This window comes from Mchenga conophoros, linkage group LG7, assembly GCF_057382185.1.
Source record: "Mchenga conophoros isolate Kocher_MC1m ecotype Shallow Benthic linkage group LG7, M_conophoros_male_GT1.1, whole genome shotgun sequence".
NCBI classification, from domain to species: Eukaryota; Metazoa; Chordata; class Actinopteri; order Cichliformes; family Cichlidae; genus Mchenga; species Mchenga conophoros.
Window position 1 is genome coordinate 51,944,057 of NC_140532.1, and position 17,190 is coordinate 51,961,246.

Sequence of the window (17,190 nt, forward strand, 5' to 3'; positions counted from 1 at the left end):
GGAGGTATGGCTCTGTTCTGGGACTCCCCAGCTGTTCTATTTGCATTTGTAGAAAGATTAAGTATGGGAGAGCACACACCTCCTCCCCTTCCATTTATGGACATGGAAAGCAGGAGGCAAAGATAGATTAAAGACACTGAGCATGAAGGTGGAAGTGGGATTGCAAAGGGGCTTGCCTGTATGCAGGTTGATGAGGCTTAAATAGCATTAATCATTTTATATTTACCATATCAGCTAATGTTGGCTGGCACTGACATCAGCTGATCTGCGGGGATTGCTGGCTGAGCTCAACTCTGCAGCTTGCCAGAACTAATGTCATGCTCAATTGATTGTTTATAACCGAATAAATTCCAGCCCTTAAGAGGGTCCAAAACAGATTTCTTTTATGAAAACTTCAAGAACCACATTTTACTTTAAGACTCACATTCAGTTTTACTATGCATATCTAAACAGTAATGTGTATGACATGTTCAAAAAGGTAGAAGAAGCCTGGCTGTCTAGGAGGTAGTAAAAAACCCTCGGAAAGCTTTGGGAAATGGTCTGAAGCAATGTGCAGAGTAGACAGTTTAAAAATGTTCAAAGTAAATAGAGACGACTGGCTTGTGTGCATTTGCATTGTAATTACGAGTGTAACGCAACATATATTTAAGTGTTTTTCTCTGTCATTCCCTGTTTGTGTGTTGCAGCTGCTGTCAGACAGCCAGATCAACATGGTGAAGGTAGTGAACTCGGTTAGTGATGCTCTTAATGCCATGCAGAAGGAGAATGTGGGTCTGAAGGCACGTGTCAAGGCTGACTTACAAAGGGCACCAGTCAGAGGTGCCCGCTTCAAGGGCTGCTCCAACGGTAAGAGAAATGAAGCATGGTTGGACTTTATGTATCTGTCCTGTGGGCTTGGATTCTTATACACTCAACAAAAATATAAACGCAACACCTTTGTTACTGCTCCCATTCCCCATGGGATCGACGTAGAGACCTAAAATTCATTCCAGATACACAATATAACCATCCCTCCCAAACAGTGGTCACAAATCAGTCCAAATGTGTGGTAGTGGGCACATCTGCTATATTGAAATAATCCATCCCACCTCACAGGTGTGCCACATCAGGATGCTGATCTGACATCATGAGTAGTGCACAGGTGTACCTCAGACTGCCCACAACAAAAGGCCACCCTGGAATGTGCAGTTTTTTGCGCTATTGGGGGTCTGGGGACCCAGAACCGGTCAGTATCTGGTGTGACCACCATTTGCCTCATGCAGTGCAACACATCGTCGCATGGAGTCTATCAGATTGTCAATTGTGGCCTGTGGAATGTTGGTCCACTCCACTTCAATGGCTGTGCGAGGTTGTTGGATATTCGTGGGAACTGGTACACGCTGTCGTATACGCCGGTCAAGCACATCCCGAACATGCTCAATGGGTGACATGTCCGGTGAGTATGCTGGCCATGCAAGAACTGGGACATTCTCAGCTGCCATCTGCCCTGAACAATGTGAACCATGATTCATCCGTGAAGCGCACACCTCTCCAACGTGCCAGACGCCATCGAATGTGAGCATTTGCCCACACAAGTCTGTTACGGCGACGAGCTGGAGTCAGGTCAAGACCCCGATGAGGACGACGGGCATGCAGTTGAGCGTCCCTGAGACGGTTTCTGACAGTTTGTGCAGAAATTGTTTGGTTGTGCAAACCAATTGTTCCAGCAGCTGTCTGGGTGGCTGGTCTCAGACGATCTTGGGCTGGTGTGGTTACACGAGGTCTGCGGTTGTGAGGCCGGTTGGATGTGCTGCCATATTCTCTGAAACGCCTGTGGAGACGGCTTATGGTTGAGAAATGAACATTCAATGCACGGGCGACAGATCTGGTTGACATTCCTGCTGTCAGCATGCCAATTGCACGCTCCCTCATTGCTTGTGGCATCTGTGGCATTTTGCTGTGAGACAAAACTGCACATTCCAGGGTGGCCTTTTGTTGTGGGCAGTCTGAGGTACACCTGTGCACTACTCATGATGTCAGATCAGCATCCTGATGTGGCACACCTGTGAGGTGGGATGGATTATCTCAATATGGCAGATGTGCCCACTACCACACATTTGGACTGATTTGTGACCACTGTTTGGGAGGGATGGTTATATTGTGTATCTGGAATGAATTTTAGGTCTCTACGTCGATCCCATGGGGAATGGGAGCAGTAACAAAGGTGTTGCGTTTATATTTTTGTTGAGTGTATGTAAGGTTTTCTTTTTCTTATATTCTGTTTTTACCTTTGTCTCTGTATATGTAATGTATACATCGACACATTTGACCTTTTCAAACTCTATTCTGCTCCCCGTCACGATCAGTCCTTCTCTTCTTCCATCTCCACCATTCATCAAAATTTTATTCCACAGACGTGCGTCTACCATCGGTCTTCCCACATATTTATTCAATCCAGCATCTCCTCGTGATATCAATATGTTTCTCTGAGCTACATCTCATCCACCTCATCCACATTATCCACTGGCCTTGGTAGAGATGTGGATTTTTTTTTCTCGCTCTCAGCATGAGAGATGACTTGCATGGCCACCGGGCTGTGTTGCTGAAAGGCAGAGAAGGGCCTGAGGCATCATCCCATTGGAAGGCTTTCAACCAGGCATAGTACACCCAGTGGCATCCCCCTGTTGGATTTGCGCTGTCTTAGGTAGCCAAGGTCACAGATTGAAAGCTGCCCGTGTATAGCGGGTACGATGCCAGAATAAAAGAGCAACCATTTGTGTCTTAGAGGTACAATTTGAGAAGGTGCAGGTGTTTACATAAATCTGTAGACATAAAGAAGTAGGCATCGTCTAGGAATTGCATAACAAAGGGATATTTTGAAGTTCAAGTTTTGCTTATGCTCTAGAATGCTTTATAAAAAACTCATGACTAATATTTAGTATATTTATTATATACTTTAATATTAATATATTGCAGGCTTGTAACATCATCAACCTAACTGTTGCAGCTGAGTAAGTTCTCCTTGATGCTGATGATGGGTTTCTAAATTAAATCCAAGTACCATATTTATTTATTTTTACAAATATAACATATATACTGTTATATTTTAGGTAAGTGGGTCAACGATGTTCAGAATTTTTATATTTAATGTATCGCATTTTACAAATGTATCTATAATACATTTAATATAAATACTAATACTTAACAGTTATAATCAATTTGATCTGGAATCCATTTAAGCGTCACTGTTAATTGGAAAGCAGGTCTTTAGGTTGAATAACACTATTGGAAACATTATATATTCTTTAAAATTTAATCTGTGACAAAATTCATAGTCAAAACTCAGAAACTCACAGTCAACTCAAGGTTCAGTTCAGAGGACGCCGCGCTAAGGCTCTGTCCATGGCGCCGAAGGTTTTAACCAGTGTGCCAGTATATTGTTTCATGATGATGGCAAGAGTTGTCATCCAACAATATGTAATACACTTCAGTTTGGCTTTAATCTACTGTCTCCTGGCTATATATTAATGGCAACAACATCCGAGACAAAAACATTAAATTCCCCTATTCAGTCAGGAGATCATTAGTCAATTTATGAGCCGCATTGTCATAGTCCTGTGTCTCCCACCGAGCCGGCATCTCCACCCCTGGGAGGGGCCTCAGTGTTCTGCTGATTGCTCGCACCTGTGGGTAATGAAGCCGGGGACTCATAAGGCCAGCACACTCAACCTCTCTTCGCCAGATTCTCAGCTAACCCTACCACGCACCAAGTTGCCAGACACAAATCTCCGCCAAAGAGCTCCAATCCGGACGCTGGACCTCCTGACAGTCCCACGGGCTGTTCACCCGACTCACCTGCCTGCCTCCCTGCCTCAACGCCAGTAATTTCGGACCACTCACCTGGCCCACTCACCCCTTCATGCCACTACAGACCACCCACGGCAAGTACGCAGTACTAAGGAAGATTCAGAACGAATAGCTTGCCCGTATCTCTCCCGAACCATACCTGAACGTCTGTACTCTATTTACAGTGACTCTGACCCTTGCCCTGGACCCAGTTTGACTCTCCCTCCAGCCCAATCCCCGGAACAGCTGTTTCCACAGACCAACAACCAGATTGCTTTCTTAGCCCAGGCTGCTTAAAACCCTTTTGGTTTAATTGTGGCATTTAGCACTTGTTAAAGTCACATCCCAGTTTTCCTGATTGTGAACACTTACTGAGAAAACAAAAGTTGTCACTGAAACTACTTACGAGCATTTGAGTCCTTTCCCTTTTGAGGCGGCCTCGGCCGTGACACGCATAGATTTCCCCCCACTCAGTTTGAAGGAAAAATACTTTCAAACTCTAAAGAGTCAAAGAGAGAGAGTCAAAATAAGACCCACAAGGTGCTATTTATTCGATAACTTCCATCATATTAAATTGTACATGTATTTGCGTTACTGTGATTATGCCTGTTCAAATTAAGGAGTCATCATGTACAAGGTATATGTTTTTCCTAATTCCGTTTCTGGTTTACATCCAGTACGGGGTTGTAGTGATGATTACATCAGCCCTGTTGTGCCTGCTGGAGTAGCTCGCAGGCTGCTGCCTCTCTCCAGTTTTCATACGGTGGAGCCTAAAAACAGGTGTTGAGTTCAGTCAAATATTTGTCACGCGTTATCGCTCATTATTAATAGTTTTCCACATGAGTAATTTCACCACTTTGCATAAAATTTACCAATGCAAGATTTTTTTATTTATTTTTTTGCTAAAAGAAAAGTTTAAAGCCAATTTAAAATGTGCATACATTTTTATGTTGGAAAAAAACATTTTGTGTTTTGGGACTCACATGCAGTCTGCAGATATGCTTCATGCCTGAATGTACTATTCTTTGTCCCACTGATATAAGGGAATACAGGAGAATTATTTAATTTATTTATTACTCCTGTTTACTTCATCTATCATTTAGGATGAGCGTTCCAGAAAAATTCTGGTGTGTGTTAGAGATGGCACGATACCACTTTTTTATGTCCGATACCGATACCGATATCATAAATTTGGATATCTGCCGATACCGATATGAATCCGATATAGTGTTTTTTAATCAACAAAACTGTTTTTTAAAATATCTTGCTGCATTTTGCAAGTCTGCAAGTTCATACTCAAGTTTAAAACAACAACTACACTAAAGCTATTCTGTTATACCTGTATGCAAAAAAAAATATTTCATAGTTCAGCAATACTGATCAATCTAATAAACTTAAACCTACACCATCCTCCCTATTCTGGTATTTTAAAGAGTACTTAGCGTAAATATTAAGCAACCTAACTAATAGGGTTTCAACTCCCAGCAACAACAAAAATAAATAAATAAAAAATAGGGAACCACCCCTCACGCTCCACCTCATGATGCTTAATCGACGTAATCAACCTTAATTTGATGCAGTGTGAAAAAAAATGCACAGAAATCAATTATTTTTCAAGAAATATTAAATAGATTCAACATCTTTCTTCAACAAAATTGCAGACTGCACAGATGGTACCTTCCCAAAGTAAAAAGTACTATAGCTTACTAGGGTATATATATTAGACTTAATAGTCACTATATACAGTAATTGACTTCTATTCATTTTACATCAAATTAAAACTTTGGGTGTCAGATAATTATTTATTAAAAGCTAGACATTTTAAATGAGAATAAGAAAGAAAAGTATGTCTTTGTGCCCCCTTTTCCCAGTTAATGCCCTATCGGCCCCCCTGGCTAAACTTTGCTAGATCCGCCCCTGCACAGTTACCAGCCGTCAGCTACGTAGAAAAAGATCCTGGTGTAGAAATTAATATTAAATAAATTCTAACAACAGCTTATCAAGCTTAAACGTGCTGCTGTTGTTCAGCCGCTGGTTTGCTCTTTCTGGCGCAAAGTGGACCAAAAACAAACGAGAGACAGACTCGCGACAGAAAAGCCGATCAGCTGATCATTAAGCAGTTTCACGATTGAAGTAGCAGCAGGAGAGCGAGAGGCAGTCGCTTGTTAAGCTTAATGCAGGAATGCTTTACAAACATTCAGAGATGGACTTACACACTTGCTTTACTTCTCTCGGGATAACTTTGTCAGAGATGAAATGCCAGGTTGCTAGCGAAGCTCCACATGCTATCCAGACCACCACAGGTCCTGCATGCCACAGCTGCTCTATCACGTGATGCATACGTTCTGAGGTGAGTTACGGCGTGTTGCAAGTTTTGTGAGGTGCTTTCGTGATATTTAATGGATCGGATTACATTTTTTATTTTTCTCCGATATCCGATCCAGTAATTTAGGTCAGTATCGGACCGATACCGATACGTAATATCGGATCGGTCCATCTCTAGTGTGTGTATTTCCAACAAATCCATTCTTACAATCTTTCCCATAACATAATATATGTTAGATCCTGTTAAAAAAAGCAGAAAAATGACCAATTCTTGTCTTAAAATTGGAATAATAGCGTACCATAACGCATAACTGTCATTGCCTGTAAGGGTGTAGGCAATGACAGTTTGACATCAAAGCATCTTAAAGCACAAAACGTCTGTTATAGTCTACCTCTTTTTAATAGCGCCAAGGTATAGAGTATAAATGCAGAGTAAAGATAATTAAAATACATGCTTAGAAATCCCATAGCACTGGTTTAGTTCACAGGTTGAGCAGGCAGCCATATGCTGGGAAGCTAAACTGTAGAATCTCGGGTTTAACTTTTTTCTTTTTAACTAAAGAAAAAAGGCAGATACCTTACACAGCCATTACTTCAGTGTCTCAATGACATTAAGACTTGGATGTCTGTTAACTTTTTTAAATTCAGTGATAAAAAGACAGAGGTGATGGTTTTTGGTAGCCCCACTGAGACCCCCAATGTGTATGTAGATTCCCTGGCCCAGTATGTTAAGCCAACTGTCACAAACCTGGGGGTCAAAGTGGACTGTGATCTGAAGTTTGATGGTAAAATCTAGCTTCTTTCACCTCAGGAAGCTGGGAAAAATAAAGCCACGGCAGCACTTTGAGACAGTGATCCACGCCTTTGTTAGCACTCGGCTGGATTACTGTAATGCAGTTTATATTGGGGTCAGCGCTTCATATATTAGTCATCTACAGAGGGTGCAAAATGCCGCAGCTCGTCTTTTAACTGGCACTCGAAAGTTTGAGCACATTTCCCCTGTTTTAGCTTCATTTCACTGGCTGCCCATTTCTTTTAGGATTCATTTTAAAATTCTTTTATTTACTTTTAAAGCCCTCCATGGCCTAGCCCCATCGTATCTCTCTGAGCTGCTACAGCCTTATACACCCACCCGCTCTCTCAGGTCAGCTGATCAGCTGCTCCTGAATGTACCCAGGACTGGGCGTAAACTTAGAGGAGATCGTGCTTTTGCTGTAGCAGCTCCAAAACTGTGGAACGAGCTTCCTTTAGAGATTAGACAGGTCAGTTCTTTATCTGTTTTTAAGTCACTCTTGAAAACCCACCTTTGACACCACGTGAGATGTTGGTTTTTATTTTTATTTCAGTTGTTTTTAGGTGATTCGATGCTGTTTTATCTTGTTTTTGTTTTAATATAGGGCTGTTTTAATTTTATGTTTTATGTGTTTTATTTATTTATTTGCTGTTTTCTGTTATTCTATTGTTTTAAATTATTTTCTGTACAGCACTTTGTTCCTGTGCTGGGTATTTTAAAGTGCTTTATAAATAAAATTGGATTGGATTGGATTGGATTAATGCTGACATGGAGCCTTGTGTTGCGTTTCTTTCCCCACCCACTCACCCATCATCTCTCTCTACCTGCTTTCCTGTCTGTAACTGCACTGTCTAATAATGGCAAAATCAAAAATAATTAAAAATAAAACCGCCTGCCCTATATTAAGAATTTTACAGGAGTGGAAAGACCTAAAAGAACGTCTGTCTGTTATTTGCTTTTTAATTTATTGCGATGTGAAATTTTTGTGTATTTTTCAAGTTAAAAACACACACTCACACATAGTGCTTCACAGAAACCTGTTTTAATGGTGCTTAACTTGTAGCTATACAAATGTCAAGAGTAGAAAAGGCATTCATGCTAACTGATCGACCAGCTTCAGGGTTCAGCACCCTGGACAGAGCTTCACATACTGAACCGACTAGATTCTTTGAAAGGATGTTTAAGCTTGAGGCTCCATTTTTCCGTGCTTTTTATGTCACTTTAAACAGGCATTAGTCTTTTTTTTCCTTTTAAATCTGTGCCTATTTGGTGACAAGGAAGAAAATGAAAGAAAAGAAAAACCTCTTTGTATGTGACCTCTTTCAGATGGTGGCACATCTTGGTATTTGATGCAGTATAGTATTTTATTCACACCGAGGAAGTTTTTCAGCCTACGCTGTCATCTAAATATGTAATATGGTGAACCGTAGTCTCAAATTAATGTACATACTGATACTGCAGTTGATGAGCGCGGCATCTTTCACCAACTTAATACCAGTAGTCATCGCACTGCAGCAGAAATGATCTACAGTTGCTAATTTCAGACTTGCTGTGCATAATTTGAAAGCATGACATATTAGGAACTTTATTAATTAAGACTGGTGTTAAGCATTTTTCTAAATGTCACTCTACAGAGGCAGACTCCATGCTCTGCAGACTAATCATCTAGAGCAGTGTGCAAGACGACTTCTGATATTTTTACAAACAGGACAAATTTTCAAAAGAAAAAAAAAAGTGCAGGATTTTAATAGTGGGGAGTTGAAATTTAGTGAAACTTTAGTTCCTAGTTCTTTTCTGTTAACAAACAATAAAACCGCATCTTTAAAAGTTACTAACTTATTAAATTTTGGTTGGTAGAAGATGGTCCAGGTGGTTATTGTAGAGTGGTAACTGATGTGTGCAAGTCTTTGTAGAGACAAAACATTGTGTAGTGTATTTACCAAGATTATTTGCTTCACTCCTGCTTCTGCTTCACTCAGTGTTTAGTTTTGTTTTCACTTGCTGTTTACTTTCACCTCCACTTACTGTTTGGTTTAGCATCATAATCTCCAGAGGGGTGTGCTGTGAAGAAAGTTCGACATTACCAAGGATATCTTTTCTTTATCCTGGCTTCACTAACCCTAATATATTTTATCAGGCTAAGCAGTTACACACAGGCAGTTATCAAGCCCTTGTTTGTCAGTCCAAAAATGGAGCTCATTCAAATGAAAGAGGTAGTCTTGGCAGCATTTAACAGTCCCAAACTACAATACTACAATATGACAATAAAACAAAGCAGTGTATTAACAGTGCTGTGTGAACGTTCATGTGCATTTAGCACTTTAGTCCTTAAGAATGGAAAAAGCACTGCTATATTAATAACGTCTTACATGTTAGTAGCAAGGAAAGCCAGCCAGGCTGTGTAAATTAATAGACTTATCAGTACTGCAGCTCCATTATTAAGACACAGGGGAATCTGACAGATTACAATTACGTATTCCATTAAATTAATGTTTAGATGTATGTAAGACAGTTGTAACATTATTCTTTCAGCTACAGCCCCAGTGGTGTTTAAAGGTCTGAGAGCAAGTGAAAAAAAATTAATAAAATAAAACATAATTTAAACATAAGCTTAGACTGCCTTCCAGTTTGGCATAAGTTGAAATAGGTATTGAAATGGGATCATATGATAAGGCTCAAAGAACAACAAAAATGTTTGAAAATTACTAACAGCAACCAGAGAAAAAGCAGGGTAAAGTTGGTGGTCAGAATCTGTATTTCTTACTGATTTCCCAAGACTGAGCTCTTATATGCAGTTTAGGTCTGCAACATAAATGTTGCCTGATACAAATCCTGCTTCATAGCACAGGTCTCTGCTGAAGTTTCACAAGATCACAATGTTTACATTTGGAAAAATTGAGAATACACATAAATTATGACGTTAAAACCATTTAACTTTGGCATTTATTACAATTTTATTCTTAGGAATACAATAATTATTCATTAAAGTTGCATTAACTGTAAATTTACCATCTAATAATAATGGTTATCATAAAAGTAATGCTAGCCACGCTACGTGCGTATTGCTAAGTCATACACAAAAGAAGGAGCCAGAAATTCAGGTCTGAAATGTTTGGAATTAGTTTTTTTGTATAGAAGCTGCAGAACAAATTAGATTACTTATTGTCAATTAATTATTAATTTTTAAACTGGTGTCATTAAAAATTTGTTGTTGTTTTTTTTCCAAATTTGGGATAAATGCAGTATAGCTTTTCTGATCTTATCCCATAACTTCATTAAACATTTTTACAAGAGGTACCAGCACAACAAAAAAAACTCATTTCCAACTGAATCCATCCTTTTATGCAAGCTCACTGCAACATGTTAAAAAGCAAAGAGAAATGCAGAGGATACAGGATCTTTTTGAGCAAGGAGGTAATTTAAAAAAAAAAAAAGACATGATTGCTCTTCGCTTTTTAACATGTTGCAGATATGTTCATGGTAGGCTCCTGTTTCTCTCTTATTATTTGATCTATTTCTTGAAGAGGAAGAGGGACGCACATGTGACCGGTCATTACTGAAGCCCACCCTGACTCCATCTGCTTATTCCACATTCCTCCTAGTAATAATGTATTCAGCCTCTCTTCCAAGCTGCATCCAGCTCCACCTGCTTTGCTCCTGCACCTGTGCTCCCAGAAATTTCAAAAGTAGAGTTTGGCACAATGCTGTGAACCAGTAGGCTTCAAAATAGCTAAATGGTATGTTTACATGTGCTTATAGACTATAAATATGCTCTACATTAAGCTTGTGAAATCCTGAAATGCAGTTTGATGCTGGGTTTTACTGCTTTTAACCCCTAGAGTTACTGTCAAGATAAAGTACATCAAAGCTGCCGGTGGTAAATCAGTGTTTCTTCTTTTTTGGATTGTTTTGGGGTTTGTTTGGTTTTTTTTTTCCTGTGTGTGGAGCAAAAACATCTAAACTAGGATAGACAGCAAAACAGCACCACAGAGCATCAAAAAATGATTTTTTTTCCACCTAACCACCCATACTCGTTAACTACATTGATTATTTTTATTATTACTAGCATTAGTAACTCTTGTGGTGGTTAAGTCCAACTCCAAAAATTTGGATTTACATACTAAATGTTAAAACCAGATACTATAAAAGTTGTGTGTGCACATATTTTATGTTAGATTTAATAGATTTACATGCAGTCTTTAGGCAAAAAGTGATCTTTGACTGGCTGTGTGCCCATATGTAAGTTCTCATGTTGAAAAGCAACAGAAAAGCATATGTAGTACATGTACTAGACAGACCTGTTGAACCACATTTTAACGCAAATATTCATATAACCAATCATATAACAGCAACTCAGTGCATTTAGGCATGTAGATATGGTGAAGACAAACTGCTGAAATTCAAACTGAGTACATCTTTTTGTACATCTTTTCCATATGGGTGTGAATGTTTTAATAATTCATGTCAGTACTGTTTGCTCTATATTCCCAAAAGAACATATTAGATTTTCAAAGATATATGAATGCAAAACTGACAGCACTGAAGTCCGTCCCTGCATGCAGCAGGGTTTCTGATCAAACCGCTCTATTAGTCCTGCTCTGCAGCTCTCAGCGAGCTCGACTTGCTGTATTGTTACACGTCTCTACTGCATTAGACGCCAATGTTGTTTCAAATCCATGGCTGGGAATATTCCCCCAACAACTGAACCAACTGGAAGCTTACATTTATGGAAAAACTATAGTGGTTACTTTGCCGCTAAAATAGATTCAGAAACCAGAAAGTCGATATATTGTACATGTTATAGGCAATGGTACATTTTAACATTATAGGTAATGTTTCTAAAAGATCTGTAGAGATCTGGGCGACATTATGTTTTAAAGTTGATGAAGTAGATTTTTTTAAAATCCTTATAGTAATAATCAACAACCACATGATCACCTAAGCAACTCAGAACCCTGCAAATGAAGCAAATTTGTGCCTACAAAGTACAGAAATGCTATAAAAGACATTCCAAAAAGTTTTTAAGAAATGATTGAAACAAATTCTTTGATTGAAACAAAACAAAGAAATAGTGGGCAGGAAATGCAAAGCAAAGACTCCTTAATGACTGCAAAAAACCTGCAGGAAGGTTTAGCTGACACAGGAGAAGTGCTACACCATTTCATTGTGCAATTTCAGTGCATTGACAAGGTTTACATGGATGAGTCACTAGATAAAAGAAAAAAACCTACAGTCTCATCGCAGATGTCTGAAGTATGAAAATCGTCATCTCAATAAGCCGTACATGCTGTTGATAAAAAGGTTCTTTGCCCACAATCATCAAATATATTTAGAGAAATGTTCTTCTTTGGTGTTTTGTAGCAGACCTTCAGGACTAATTGAAAAATGTATTCTGATAAATCTAAGTATAACAGTGCAAATTTTAAATTAAGAAACAGAGATTGAAAGGAGGCTGGCTAATTCAAAACAGGTAGATGATCCAAAACTCACCTCAATATGCTGAAACAACTTCCTGAGCTGAAGCTTTCACAGTAACGCTAAACATCATTAAATGTTTAGCGTTAGTGAGACTGAAACACAGGTTTCAGTCTCATTGCCAGAGGTGTATAAAGTCAAGCACGCGCATGCAAGTCTGCCTTCACAAAAGAGCTTATTGATTTGAAAGCGATACTGAAATTTGATGGCACAGTTGCAACAAGTCATTTGGTGAAATTTGTTCTATACTAGACATTTCTTGATCAACTAAAATTTTAAGTGATGTTATTGCAAACTGAAATCTTTTTTTTTTTGCCTGTCCCGTTTGGCTCTTTTGCCATCAGAATTGTTGTCTAAAGGCAAAGAAAGATGCCCAACGGATTTACTTTACCAAATGGACCGTCCCAGCCTTGCTGTAATGGTCTATTTGATTCACCTTTTATTGTTTATTTTAGTTTTTATTTTCACTTGCTAGAGATGGGACAGACTTGAATGAGGAAAAGAAAAGGGAGAAAGAAAGAGGGGGAAAAAACAGCAGAGAAGAGGGATGGGGATAAAGGGCAAAAAACAAAAACCAACAAAATAAGCAGACAAAAAATACATAAATCAATCACCTGGATCACCTGTTGAGAAAGAAAAAAGAAAACAAGCATTTAACAAGAGATAAACAACATCATGATGATCTATGGGAATATAACAGTAAATACTAAGTGTTAAACATTATTGTGCAGCACGTAAGATCGACAGTGCACAGTGTGCTTTAAGGTAGGAGCCAAAAAGGGTGTAGTTTGTGTGTGTGAGCACCCGTGTGTGCACCTGTGAGCATGAACACACTTGTTTTTAAAAGGTTCCTTCATGTAATGATCTGCTAGAGGGTGTGGGGAGCCACAGCCCCGTCCTCCAGGGCATGAAGCAGGTATGGAGGAGATCAAAACTCCAGACATCCAGAGGCCCTCAGAGCACAAGAGACCAAGGAAGACCAACAGAGGGGCAGCTGCGCCACTGTCCCAGAAAGAGCTGAGGAGAGTCCCAGATGAGGGCTCACTCAGCAGCCGTGGAGCAGAAGCCAGGAGGGGTTGCAATGACGCGCCCGTGAGCTCCGCCGGCAGCCAGCTGTGCCAGAGTGAACGAGCCCCAGGCCGAGCCAGCTCCCCCGCACCCCCACACTCCGCAACCCGCCAGGGAAAGGGGGCCCAGGCCCATCCGGACCGGGGCCCAGTACAGCAGCGCCGCCTGGCCTCACAGAGCCCGGGACAGCCCACCCGACCCCACCACAGAGAAAACTGCACCCACCCCGTCATCCACTCATGTTCCAGACTACATGAGACAATAGACGCCCAGGCTGAGATCTTCCTCCACCTCTCCTGTATCTCCCCCTCCTGCAGAGTGAGGTCCTGAAGAGAGGAGAGCTCCTGCAAGATGTAACAACCTCCCCCACCAGTCGAAGAGCCCCCCAGGTGGCTCGATGCACCGGCGGCACCCTGCGCAAACTGAAATCTTATAAAAACTACAGAAACTGCTGAGTCCCAAACTCTTCTGGCATTAACATCAGCACAAAACCTGTGCCGGGAGCTTTGTGATGCCTATGGCCGATCTGTAGATGTAATGTGTAGACGTCCCAGTACTTCTTCCCATGTAAGGTGGTTCTGGGTAGATCTGATAAAACTTGTGTGTGAGTATGTGTAAGTGATCTGCAAGTAATGTTCTTATTTATTCCAAAATATGCTTGCATTTTGGAATATCTAATGGGGCATTCCCATGACTCATTAGACTGATAACTTTCTGTGCATGCCACAATTACTGTTTAATTTTCTGCGTTTACTAAATTAAAAAAAAAAAAGTAATTGCATTCAATGAAAGGGCCACATATATATCTAATGCAGTGGGGTTGTATTTAAAAAAATAATTAACAGAACATGTAATTTGATGATAGATGCGCAGACATATGCATACAACTATAAGACATCTAAAGTTGTGAATGTAAAGCCTGTGTCACTAAGTCTTGGAGAAAGATTTGAAAACGAGTGATTCCCATTCATTTATTGCTTCCATTGTATGCTTTTGTATTAAATATCTTGCAGCCATAAAGCAGGTCAAGTAAAAGCAGACCTAGAGTGTAAGTGCAATCAATGAAGGTGTTACTTGGAAGGAAATTTTCTCGGCTCTAAGGGATGATTAAGCTGAAAAAGAAATGACTGTGTTAGAGAATTCCTAAATAGCGACTCTTCTATCGAACCTAGACACCCCCAGTTTCCAGTAATGAAAAGAAGTAGGAAATGTTACCATTTATGTGTGACGGTGATGAAAGTTCGGATCTTATTAGCCGAGGCTTACACGGAGAAACTGAAAAGCTTCGGGGAGAGCAAACATTTCCTATCATGTAGGGTTCTGTAAAAAAAAATCTTGTATGGTCTTTTTAAGAAGTCTCCTGGCTGTTTTAAATTCAGGGGTTTGACCCGGTGAAGGCATAATCTATAACACTGTCCTCATCACAGAGTTTCTCTCCTGCTTCCTGGTGAATAGATTTTGTATCCCTTGTGTAAGAAGGGTTTCTCAGTCACAGACAAGGGTGCTACTATTCTGCTCTGCTGTGGCTTACAAGCTCTCTCTGTCACTGTCACCTCTCCTCTTCACTAACTCATCTCGAATTCTGCCTGTTATATACTTCTCTCCAATCTTTCTGCCTCCTTGTCTGTTTTATATCCCTCAAATGTATATACCTCCTCACTAAGACATCCTTCTTTTTCTCTAACTTCCTTTTGATTATTCCTTTCCCAGCTACTTGTATTATCTCGCATCACGGTGCTGTATATCTGCGCTCCACCCTCGTGTCTTCCCAGCTTCATTTAACCTACTTGCTTTTCATATTTTTCCTCCCATAATTTCATCTTTGACAGACTTACAGTGTGTTTTGTTCCACTTTTGTCATCCATCACCTGCTCGTCGATCTCATCATCAATCTTTTTTTCACAACACTCAAACTGTTCCTTTACAATTCCTGTGTCAGTGGCAGTGCCTGGATTTAAATGGAAGGCAAAGCAAGACTCGTGTACAAGTGCATGCTTTGCCTTTGAAATCCATATTAGAGCCAATTTATTTAATGACTCGCTGTTTTTGCATGTCCCCAGGCTCACGTCCCCGTGACTGTGGTGATCTGTATGCCAGTGGACAGAGAGAAGATGGCATCTATTCTGTGTTTCCTATTCACCACCCTTCAGGCTTCCAGGTCTACTGTGACATGACGACAGACGGTGGAGGCTGGACGGTGAGTCAGAGAAAAACACACTTTTGTATCACAGTGAGCACACACCCACACACAGCTTTTAACCCCTGTGTGTCTCTCCCCGAGGGAGCAACATTCACTCTTTTGGTGCGCTAGGGTAGTAATCAAGATGTATTCAGGGAATGCAAGGTACTAGAAGGTCATTTTATTAGGTCTGCTTTTTAAAATCTGCATGTATGAACCGATTACCTAACCCTTGTCTTGAGGGAAGTTTTGCAATATTTTTTTGGACAACGATGGACTTATTAAATGTTGCTGGTTAAATATAAAGTTAACAGTTACTGGACGAAGCAATGTGTGCAATATGTCATGAACACCTTGAGATTTTTTCAAATTTGGGAAAGTCTTTACTTTTAAAAAAACTGATTATAATTTGGTGGTTGAAGCATATATGAATGAAATATGAAATATAAATAAAATATATTTTGTGCCATACAGTACCATGCAAACGTCTTGAGTCACCCCATCCATCCATCCATGTATTTTCCTCTGCTTATCCAATTCAGGGTCGCAGAGGGCTGATGCCTTTCCCAGCTGCCCCCCTTAATTCTTTATGATTTCCTAAGGAGTCGAAATTCCTTCCAATTTTGTTAAAGTGGTCTTGTGCAATAGTTCTCCACACTTTCTGAAGGCCTTTCAAAGTCTTTCTTTGGACATTACCTGCTTTTTAAATTACTCCAGTAATTGTACTTGATCTTTTTGTTGTTGGTGTTAGCTACTTAACACTGATCTAAGAAGCATTTAAGCATAAAAACATCACCTAACTCAAGGGATGAACCGCTCTTGTGCATACACATAACATACAACAGCAAAGAAACTATTTAAATTGTATTGTATCTTTAGGTACTTTTTACTACTGCAAAAACACATAATCTCTTCCCAGTTTATTAGCTGAATCTCCTAAATATGACAAAGGTAACGTAGTTTGACAGGTATAAGATAACATTTTTGCACTAACAAGCTGATTCCCAAAGACCTATTGGCTGAGAAATGTCTTCGCATGATTTACAATGTGTCCTTAAAAAATCTGAAAAGAGTTGGAGACAAAATATGATGTGGCAGTTCTAAAAGAAACTAAGTACAGCAGATGAACAGGATCTCACGATCATGTCCATAAGAAACAGGAGAAAATCCAGCAAAGACCTGAGACATGACTTGATAGAAGCATCGGGCTCTTTGGCTGATCCATCTACTTTTCACTGAAGCCTCATTAGAAATGGTGTCAGTGGAAGGGTGTCAAGAAGCCATTTTTAAGGAAGTAAAACGGGGGGGAAAGGCTGACATATGCCAAATTACACAAGAACTGGACTCAAGATCATTGGTAACATGTTTTATGGAGTGATGGGTGGAATTATGAACACAGAAAAGTCTGATTGGCAATGGCTTCATTTTTCAGCATGACAAGGAAGTCAGAAGAACCCACAATGGAACAATATGAGTCATGGATTGGCCTCGTCAGAGCCCACCCCTCAACATTATTATTAAAATT

General features: G+C 40.0%; 1 protein-coding gene across 2 annotated transcripts in view; it reads left to right on the forward strand.

Moving 5' to 3' along the window:
• Positions 1-17,190, forward strand: part of fibcd1b (fibrinogen C domain containing 1b) — a 125,501-nt gene that overhangs the window by 51,756 nt on the left and 56,555 nt on the right. For both annotated transcript variants that reach the window (XM_085280054.1, XM_085280053.1), the window contains 2 exons: positions 687-846; positions 15,547-15,683. In XM_085280054.1, coding sequence (XP_085136180.1) covers positions 687-846; positions 15,547-15,683 — 297 coding nt within the window. The remainder of the gene's footprint in view (positions 1-686; positions 847-15,546; positions 15,684-17,190) is intronic.